The sequence below is a fragment of the Rhipicephalus sanguineus genome, chromosome 9 (assembly GCF_013339695.2).
Source record: "Rhipicephalus sanguineus isolate Rsan-2018 chromosome 9, BIME_Rsan_1.4, whole genome shotgun sequence".
Taxonomy (NCBI): Eukaryota; Metazoa; Arthropoda; class Arachnida; order Ixodida; family Ixodidae; genus Rhipicephalus; species Rhipicephalus sanguineus.
The window spans coordinates 67,899,127-67,909,915 of NC_051184.2; the positions used below are offsets into that span (position 1 = coordinate 67,899,127).

The 10,789-nt window shown below is 46.4% G+C and overlaps 1 protein-coding gene across 1 annotated transcript in view; it reads left to right on the forward strand.

The window, feature by feature from the left end:
- The window catches only part of LOC119405620 (phosphatidylinositol phosphatase PTPRQ-like), a 98,635-nt gene extending 88,226 nt beyond the window's left edge, over positions 1-10,409 (forward strand). Inside the window, 6 exon segments of the mRNA XM_049419463.1 lie at positions 5,529-5,625; positions 6,316-6,565; positions 8,276-8,315; positions 8,675-8,777; positions 9,573-9,652; positions 10,228-10,409. Of these exon segments, the coding sequence (XP_049275420.1) occupies positions 5,529-5,625; positions 6,316-6,565; positions 8,276-8,315; positions 8,675-8,777; positions 9,573-9,652; positions 10,228-10,409 (752 nt within the window).
- The last annotated feature ends 380 nt before the right edge of the window (positions 10,410-10,789 follow it).

Here is a 10,789-nt window from a genome sequence, read left to right on the forward strand (position 1 = left end):
TCTAAGTTGTACAGTTGAGCCTGTGCCTGCTGCGTTAGTTAAGCATAATGTGGTTCGGCCTGCACTTAAAATTTTCTAGAGTTTGAAATTTATGCGCCTTAGTGCGATATCATGTTTGCCCAAACCCTACATCTTATGGTAAGCGACAATACTCCATTGGAAATTTGTTCAACATTAGTTGAAGGTTTCGAAGCCTGTTTAGCCTCTCCTTCAGGAGTGGCTGTTCCAAATGATACCTGAAGTAGCGTTCACGTGTAAAGTGGAGTTGCCCCTTTTGTCTCATTGACGTCGTGAGGTGTGGCCACACAAAGCAATGACATCTATAGGCGAAGCAGGGATGAATAAAGAACATGGAGCGTCTAGAAGAAGGATCGTGTGAGTCAAGAACGATAATGCGGCTAGGCGGAGAAAATATTCGCATACAAATAAAATATATAGCATAATGTCCAGTCGCACTGGAAAACACGAAGAGGCCTCACACGATGACCCCGAATATTCACTTTCACATTGCTGGGGTATAAGCGCTGCGGGTCATTTCCACTACCAGCGAAAAATGCTGTGACCTTTCACTGCCTGAACTTGAGCAACGCGCAAGCGAATGGTTGCTGTCGCAACCACCAGAGGAGGCCAACGCAACGCCTGTGGCTACCTGGACCTTTCCCCTCTTACTATCTGTTAGTAGTGGAGCCGACTAATCCCACATTTGCATTCTGTCGTAGCGTTATAGCTTCATGTCTTATCGTCTGTAGCGCATCGTTGATATTGCTTCAGCCAATGAGACGTGGCCTTTTCCTGAAGCAAGAATTGCCCGAGGTAACAACTTTCAACTTTTCCATCACCTGCCAAGTTTCGGTTGAGAAAGGCCAGGTACGGCCTTTCTCAACAACCAATGGGTACGTATGTCCGCCCAATTACTTGGATGGATATACATACCCATTTTCCCGAGCTCTACTCTATTGAGGAGCGGCTGATGTGCGCACGGATACTGTTTAGGCAACTTCAGTGACTTCTATGCGATGGCTGACAATACCGCACTCAGGGACCGGTGGCAAAGGCGCCCGTACAAGCTGATACGATGCTCCGTGCGGCTCCTAGAAACATTGAGGAAGATAAAACAAACCTGGTTAACCTGAAGAGACATTCTACGGGCGAGGCACGAGGTCATAGCACCCATTTGCTCGCGGGTCACAGGGCTCACAGAGCGAAAAGTCACTAACTTTTCAAGGGAATGTGTCTTGCCCTTTTCCCCTTCACTATCCACCATTCATCTCTGTAGTAATTACCTCCTCGACAATATATCTTTTTTTCTGTACAGTTGGACACTTCTCTAACCCACACATTCAATGGCATTCTGGCCGAATCGTGGCTTCCGAAGTCCGTCTTAGTAAACAGCTCGGACTCGCTGGAGTTTTATCTGCAAGATCTGTTTCCGGGCTCAACGTACTCGGTCTGCGTCGAGGCAGAAACCAGTGCCGGATTCGGAAATTCCACTTGCGGCAACTTCAGCACCAAGACTTCAGGTAAGAACAGGACTGCTCGTATGCTATCGGTTATGAACGGCGGAAAGTTCGGCATGTTGGTAGCACATATATAATTAGTGCAAAAACAGCGCGGCAGTCAAGGGCTGGCGAAGAACACACACACAGCGCTATGTGTGTCCTCTTCGCCAGCCCTTGTATGTCGCGCTGTTCTTACATTTATTGGGTTCTCGGTGTTTCAACGTTATGTAGTTGTGGGGTCTGGGGCTTGTTTAAAGAATAATTGCAGCCACGACTTGTAACAAAACATTGTTGATCTCTTCGTCGTAGGAATTGGTTTAACACAAAAATGAAACGTGTCTTCACAGAAGTAGTTCATTGTTTATTGTACATTTATTAGATGCGAAGTATCTTAAGGCGGAGCTCAATCCGGTGGTGGTGGTGGTGGTGGTGGTGGTGGTGTGCGTTCTGACCACCCTTACTGCGCATGCGCATACCCTCTCCACACACCTCCTCTCCCCTCTCCACACCTCCTCTCCACTTTCCCTCTCCCCTTCCCCTCTCCACTTTCCCTCTCCCCTTCTCCCCTCCCCCTTTCCACTCTTCCTCTGAAACGCGGGCTAGACATGCCGAAATTCTCCCCTGCTCATCGCCGCGATGAGCTCGAGCGCATGCGCGTCCCCTCCCCTTCTCTCTCCTCTCCTACGCTGCCCCCCTCTCGCCCGCCTGTAGGCCGCGTTCCCCGCTCGCCCTGTGAGAATTAACGGCCAGGCTAGATGGAAGATACGACGCGCGTAGCGTCCCTCTTCGCGTTCCACGACGCGAGGTCGGTAGCATGCCCAACGAACGCCAACGGAACGCGATCGTGCAAGTGCTCCGGCTTCGCATCGCCTCATGGTCCCCTTTAGCGGGAGATGGTGTAAATTTATATGACTGCTCGCACAGTGACTATTGGTGTTTGGCAGCTGTAGTACCGCTTAACCTCGATGCACCGACGTTGACACCTGGTGGTGAATTTCTATACCAAGACTAACGTCCATGATCATATTTAAACCTTTGTGGTAGTTGCAACAGCATACACGAGAGCGCAATAAATATATGGTGAATCCCGCACAAAAATGGCATCAACAACACACAATAAACACGCCTACTCGATAAGCACTGATTCAAAGCTCCATCATTTGAGGGGAGAAACGGAAAGGTGTACTCTCCTCAGTAATAGTGCAACCTAGCAATGCCTCTGCTGATGCATACACTTGTGGGATGCCGTGTCGATAGAAGGACGCATCCCAACATAAACGTAACAACTGTTTATTAGTGAAGCAGCAGCGGGGTGAGCATACCGACGCTGCGCTCAGTCGGGTAGCGAAGGAAGGAGGGGACACTTCCGAGCTTGGCAGCTTGGTTTTATAGGCACCGTACAGTCGAGTTTTCCAGTGCGACTGCAGCGCCAGAACGCAAAACCTAGCGGACAAAAAACGCAATAATGAGACGGGGTTGCTCAAAATGGAACGCGATGTGCGCGTCTCCCTCTCTGAATGAGTGGGCGGACTGCGGCCGGGATACACGGGGGACGCGTTCGCGCGTCTGTTTTCTGCGTGCCCCTAACGGCCAACGCCAGTGAACTTGGGACGGGCCAGTGCGAGCAACGCAGCTCCCTCTGGTCAGTGTACGGTGCCTATAGCCACCGTCGGTGACGTAACCCTCCGGTGACGCTGCGGTGGCGCTGTCCCTTATCAGAGGCGTGGTGTAGCATGCAGCCGTGTCACGCCAGGCTAGATAGTGACGAGGCGGAGGCTGCGCCCGTTTGTGCGCAGTGTGCTGCCACACACTTCAACACAACGCATCAGGAACAGGAGAGGCACAGTTCGTAGCTTGAGTCCTGAACGCGCGAAGGCGTTCCACTTCCCGCTGGCATGTCCCTCGCGGAGGTGTGAGTGATAGAAGGCGCGTTTGTAAAGCCTCGTCTTTGTGTATTGGAAAGGCAGTTTCTTCGCGCTGGTGTAGACGAGGACACATAAGAAGAGACACTAGACACATGGACGCTAGTTTCTAGTGTCTTTTCCTATGTGTCCTCGTCTACACCAGCGCTAAGAAACTGCCTTTCCATTATGCACCAACAAGCCCACATCGCTACGCTCGTAGACTACATTTGTGTGTTGGCCGCGCAGTGGGTGGCGCACCCGACACCTATCCCCGCGGACTGCGAGTTAGTGGGTTTGACTCCCAGGTCATCTGCGCCCACCTAACCGGGCCCCTAAGTGCTCCGCATTTTAGGGGACGGCTTGTCGTTAATCCATACATCTCATGTGGCGTGATCACGCTCATAGCAAAGCGCTCAATGCAGGTCATAACAAGGCTAGCAACAAGGCTATCAAGGCGGAAACTTGGCCTGGAATGCTTAAGCCTTATAAGAATACTTAGGAAAGCACCTGCTGGCTTTACCTAGTCCAGAGTGCTCGTAAAAACATCGGCTTTCGCTACGTTTCTGGTTCAGTGACTTCTCATAACTAACACTAACACTTCTCACCGAGCTATGAAACGCGTTACGGATATTCTACCTAACGCTTTTGCATTTTTACGTTACTGGTTTAATCAATATCTCATTAGAAAACAAACACAGGTATCAACATTCTGATGCGTATGTGTGGTCGAATTTGAACAGTTAGAGCTTCAACATCGCCCAGTAAAGTGGTGTACTGGGCGAGCTGGTATAGGTTCATGGCGAAACTTAGCGTGTGCAAAACAGGACAAAGAGAAGGGGACTGGTTGAAGCTGCCATGAGTAAGAAGGATATTGGCACTTGTGTTAGCCAGCCCTCGCTACATTTGTCGGAGGCTGAGTGTGCATACCTTCCTGATCAACCAGTGTGATAACTTGCGGTGTGCAGTCATTGGTGGTGTTCGCTTTAGTGGTGACAACTTTTGATTTATGACTTTCACGCAAGTTAACTTTTTTTGTTTGATTTTGTTTTGTTCTTGGATGTTCACTTGAGGGCATATCTTTGGCTGTTTTGTCGACGTTTTTGCCAACTGTAAGATGCGGGTTTCCTTTTCAATAAATTTCAGTTTTTAGTCAGCGCCTATCCCGTGTCCTCTTCTCTGTGTCGTGTTCTCCACGTGCTAAGTCTCGTCATGATTTTTTTTTCGGGCCCCTCAAATGTTTCTCTCACGATCACATTCCTGAATTTCACATACGTTTAACCGAAAAAAGGAGAGTTCGCCAGATAAACAAACTTTCTCTAAGGCTTCATTGTTGACAGACCTCTGATTGCAGTTGAAAGCTTGGTGGGCTCCACTACTCGCTACATCTTTTGCGACCCAAGGAAAACCGAGAACTTGTGGGGATATTTTAAATGCGTAAGTTTTCTATGCCGATTCAACGAGAAAAGTGTCCGTCCGTCCGTCTGTCTGTCACATAAGATGATCGCCACTATAAAAAAAATAAATGAAGAAGCTCACACGATCTCTTATGCGTTTGCATAAGACGACTAGAAGGCGAAAGCCATCTTCTTTCCTTCTCAGTCGATTGTATTTATCACTTTAAAGTTGACTGTGCATTCATGGCCTTCATTTGCATTTCACGCTTAGCCGATCAGCACATTCGCTCCTCCTTTGAGACAGCATGTTTGTGTACTGCGCCTTTCAGATAACTCTTCATTGAGGACCCGCCGTAGTTAGTTTAGTGGCTCGACTGCTGATCCTAAAACCGCGGGAACGAATCGCGACTGCGGCAGCCGCTCTTTGATGGAGGCGAAATGCTGGAAGCCCGTGTGCTTAAATGTAAGTGCATGTTAAAGAACACCAGATGGTCAAAAGTTCCGGTGCCCTCCACTGTGGCGTTCCTCATAATCATATCGCGATTTTGAAAATTAAAACCCCTAAATTATTGTTAACACTTTACTGAGGAATCCGACAACTATCGACCCATCGGTATGTATGAGACAAAACAACACGTACCAATGGTCATTTCGTTATAAAAAACAGCCCACAAAGCCTGTTGCCCAAGGTATTAAGTTACCAGTAGTGATATTTTATTGTCTTTTTGCAGTTCCAGAAGTTCAAGTTGAGCCCAAAGTTGGAGCAATTGTCCACAACAAAGTTAGCATCATGCTGAACCCCGTGGACTTTATGAAAGGACCGATCACGTGAGTCTGGCAAATGAATATCACTGCTGAAATGTAAAGAGCGTATTGTGTTTCGATGCATGGCACCAAGCATTGTATCACGAGGAACCGATATCGTTCGGTACAAACACGGGGTAATCTTTTGACCCTACATCGAGACTATGTTTCGTCTTATATTTTGACGGACCTTTATCGGGCCGCAAAACGACGTCTTGTATTGACTGCATGTGCTGGCCTATCATGGCAACGTATTAACTGCGCTGTCATCGTAAATGTATCTCATTTAGTTTACTCGCTTTCAATATATTGGTGTGGTGCTTTGCTAAGCCGTTCTTGTCTCACGACAATGGTCAAACGTATCAGGCTTTATCGCAGGTACGCTGATCAATCAGGTACAAGACCGTCATGAATTGTAGCCCTACTTTATTTAACCTATGTCCAAATGTGGTTACAATGAGTGGCTTGCTATGTGAATTGTTTAACAGTTTTTGAGTCGTTAATATTTTTACAGAAACGAGACAACGAGCGTCAGTGTTAGGAAATATCCGAACGCTTATGATTAGTGCTCAGCTTTATTATAGAAAGGAGTGCGTTTTTTCAATTATTCGGACGTGTATCGGTTTCTTTGCGCTTTATCATTCAACTGTCGTAACATGCGACCAAATAATGTGACTGTCTATCGCTTTTGCTTCCTTTAAATGCGTCTTGCAGAGGCTACTACGTCATCGTGCTTCGCGAAGGCGAAGCCATCCCTCGCCCTGTGAAGCTCGTAAATCACAGCACTTCACAAGACATGGGCCTCGGGTACTACGTCGCCGCTCACCTGACACCCGACCTATTGGAGAAACCTATGGACTTTGTCGTTGGCAGTGGCAATGTCGTCGGCGGTTTCGAAAATCCGCCGCTCAGTGATGCCACAACGTATCGCTTTGGTCTGCTTGTTGAGAGCAACTTTTCCGGGGTGAGTATTTGTATTCGGGAACGAAAGAAACGGTAGTGCGTTGGTGCTGTGCAAGTCTGTGCTTATAGGTGGGACTTTAAAACAATCAGTTTGTCCAGACATTATTCTTTTCAAGCTATAATCGAAGGTAAATATTTTTAAAAAATATAGTCAGTAAATAAACACTGAGGTAAAATTACGCCACGTTGACGTCAGTAAAAATCGGTATCGCCAAATCCAGAAAAGTAATATCCACAACACTGAACGCCGAATTTCTGAACTATGATTAATTATCTCGGCTGGTGACCATAAAAATATCTACTTTTTTCACGTGCCTGACTGCTATTTGTGCGCTAGCCATAGATGACAATTTGTCCAACAAGATTGTCATCAACTACCAGAATAATTTATTCTGAGAGAAGTGTTATGAACGTTTAAGGAACGCTAAAAGCAGTGGCGTTTGTGGTGTCTTGACTTCTTTCTTGTGTCCGTGTTTCCACGCCCATTCTTTTAGTTTGAATATTTACCAACTAGCTCAGCTTTCTCTTATTCTAAGCTAAAGGCAAGTAACAATTTAGGCAAAACAGATAGATTTATATCCGAGACCGTTTGAAACGTCAATATTACCGAACATTGTGCTCTAGTAATACAGATATTAAATTAAAGTAGCAGCAGTTAGGATATAGTAATGCCTATGGGCACTGCGAGCGCCGAATCCAATAGCGAGAGCGGCAAACACGTCGCGACAACCATGTTTCAGATATTATGTCCTGATAACCACACGAATGACGCCGGTGGGCTGAAAATTCCTTCGTCACCCGAGTACTCTCATTTCAGCAGTGTGGTCAACATGACATGCGTAGTTGAACTTACGTGATCGTGAAGCGAAGGGCAAGTAAATAAAAATGTAGCCCGTAGAACTTCGGCTTTACTTTTTCGCCACGCTTTTCCGTTATAGGCTCGTTTTAAGCAACAGAGCCACTGCATGTGGCTCCCGTTAAGCAAGAAGCAGTAGAGCCGTCTTCGGCCTGAGATATCGTTTGCTATGTCATCCTCCTCGCTCGACGGCGAGCGATTTGGATGACTCTACGGATATGCGAATTCTTGAAACGCGATGCCCTCCTAAACATAAGGCTTTCTTCCGCACAACCGGTGCTGCAGGATTTCTGGCACTGTTTGAGAGTACTTCGGGTTGACTTATTGTCTTTACTGTTCCCTTAAATTCCGTTTAAAGAAACCGCTAGCAAAGTTTATGCTGCGTGCGGAAAATCAATGCAGCATTAGTGTACAGCAATTGCGTATTCATCCTAAACTCCAGAAGGTCGGGAAGTATAAAGCTGCAGAGATCGGCAAATCGCTTGTGCGCTTTTAAATTAAATTTTGTGTTTTGTCGTGTCAGAACCCCGACATCATTATGACACATGCCGCAGTGGAGGACTACAGAAGAGCTTTAACCATGCATGTTGCGTTGTTCGCCGCGCACCTATGCATAAGTACACGGATATTAGCGTATTTCGCTGCCATTGAAATGCGGTAGCCTTGACCGGAAATAGAACCCACGTCTGCAAGCTCAGCAGCTCTACAGTTTTTAGTTTTTGGAAAGCAAAATGGGACGAACAGATAATTCACCAAGTGTGTTGATCGAGTAGCTCAAAATTGGGCACTATTGTTTAAAAGGAAGCTGTTGCGTGCGCAAGAACTATTACAAGTACTCTGCAATTATTTTTACAGGAAGTGCTGCATGGCTACAGCCTCACAGCTCCTGTCACTGGTAAGCACTGTGTATTACTCTTGAAGGTTATAAGTACGCATGTGCAGTCGTGGCCAAATGAAACATGAACAAGAAATTAGAAAGTGGAACAGGTTTCACATAGCTATAACCTGAGATCGCAATCTAGCATCTGTAGTTATGCGTATGCGAACGGTTGTTTGGGCCTAACGATAAGTGTGCCAGCATTTAGCGCACATTTACCGGTAAATACAAAAACGAAAACACGTGTTTTAGTTCACCCTAACTTGTTCGTATTTAATAAGATTTTCCACGATTGCACCCGCTCAACTCTTTAATAGAAGATATAAAATACAGAGTATTAGTGAACACAATATTGCTGTTGTCGACCTTTGACGCAGTCACTGGCGGCAGCAGCGTAACCGAAGTCGGTGTTGTCATCGGAGCTGGCCTGCTTCTTCTTATCCTAGTCACAGCAGCTGGCCTGACATTCTGCTGCATTCGGTGAGTGTGTACGCATTTGGTGGCATAAATTTCATGTCTTGCACGCGAGCTGGGTGTCTAGAAGCGTAGAAGCGTAAACAGTTGGGCTGGTTCGTGTGAAATTCGTAGCCTCAAGGGTGAAAAACCTGTCGATGAAAAAGTACCCGACGAAAGGGACACAGGACTGACAGGACGGGCAGTGAGTTCTGGGTCCCTTTCGTCGGGATAATTTTTCATCGGTAAGTTTTTCGCTCTTGATCCTATAAATGGGTATCTAGCTTTTCTTATCCTCTGTGTTTAGGTGTCTCGAGCACTTGTCCTCTCCTGATCTGTGTCATACTGCGCACAAATTGAAGACAATGATTTGAAAGAAATCAGACACACTTCAGTGGTTCTTCTGAATCTAACATAATTTGCAGCGACATCAGCATTTCCCACAGTGAAGGTTCAATTACGCCATCGCTTTGGCTGGTTACCCATATTCCGGTGGGCGGCATCCTCCAAGTCTTAATCACTCTGCCATTTCGCAAACGACACTTAAGGTACGGTCACAGACTTGAACAAGCTACTTCCCCAAAGACATGTCATTTTGCAGCCTTTGGCTCGTACGTTCATTTTAGCAAGACATGCCCAGGCGTTGCGAGTCATGACGAAACCTTATTTGCAGCTCAATTAGTAGAGCCCCTTTCTGTTCAGAAAGACGCGAATCGAACACAAATATGGAAATTAATGTGTGTTTTTGTAGGAGCATTATCTCTGCCTGCTTAACTGCTTCGCCGAACATCATTATCAAAATGGTCCTTCGTCCCATTGCAGGAGGCGGCAAGCGGCTGCTTACAGCTCTAAAAGCTCTACTATACAATGCATGAAGGAGCTTCAATCGAGGCTTTCCGAGCGTGAGTAACCATTTTTCATTAGAATTAAATTTGAGCAGAACACTGGTGTAAAACAGGACGTTCCTTGTGGAAAAAAAAAGAAAAATTCAATTAACCACTTATTCACACTAAATAATCGTTCACTGGAGCGGAATAAAAACAAGCAGTAGCATAATTAAAAAAAGAAGGCAAAGAGGATGATACACATCCAAATGGTGTGTAAGATTTCATCAACCTAAGTCTCTGTCACACATGGCTCCGTTTCTCATTACTTTGTATCTATTCTATCGCTCTCACTGACATTCAGTTGTGTGTACTACGTGTTAGGTAACAAAACTAGGTCCACTTTTATATTCTGTCAATGGGAGCAATGATAAAGGGCTAGATACCCGTGTGCTTAGGTTTAGGTGCTCGTTGAAGAACCCCAGGTGGCCAAAATTGTCGAAGCCTTGCACTACGGTTTCTCTCATCATCATATCGTTGTTTTGGGTCGTAAATCGCCAACAATTGTTATTATCTATAGCCGTTTGTGTTGATGCTTGTGAAAGTACACGAGCGCGCAAGTCTGCGATGTTCTCCCCTTTTCTCTTTTGCAGTTGACGATAATCGAACCTCGGAGTCGTGCTCCACGCCAACCACAGAAGAAAGCGACAATCTCAATATAGCAAACGAGGCACCTGGCTCGCTTGCGTCGAAGACAGCGTCCGTGAAACGACCCCAGGAACACGCCATTAATGGCGAAGAGAGTGGCCCGCTGAAAGAAGAGTCCTCTCTATAAACCCCAAACTTTCACCAGATGTGCATCGTGCGCCGGTATAGTGATAATCGCGCCCGCGAAATATATGAAGCCTTCGCCATCCATGGAGCAGGTCACTCTTTTATGAGCACCCCTTCTATCGCACTAACTGTCAAAGAGATTAACTATCTTCGCAGTTGAGCGCTCCACGCATCGTTGACAAGCCCGGCAGGTGCGCATGTGCTAGGAATATCCTCTCATTTCCCTCCATCCTTTCCCTGTTCAAAAAGCGTATATATTTGCACCGCAAAAATAAACGAATTTGTTGGTAGTCAGCGCCGGTCCCGTTTCATCTGTCTCGTCCTTGTGTTTTAGCGCTGTTTTTTACTATGAATGTCTATAAACGTCAGGGAGAGAAAAAT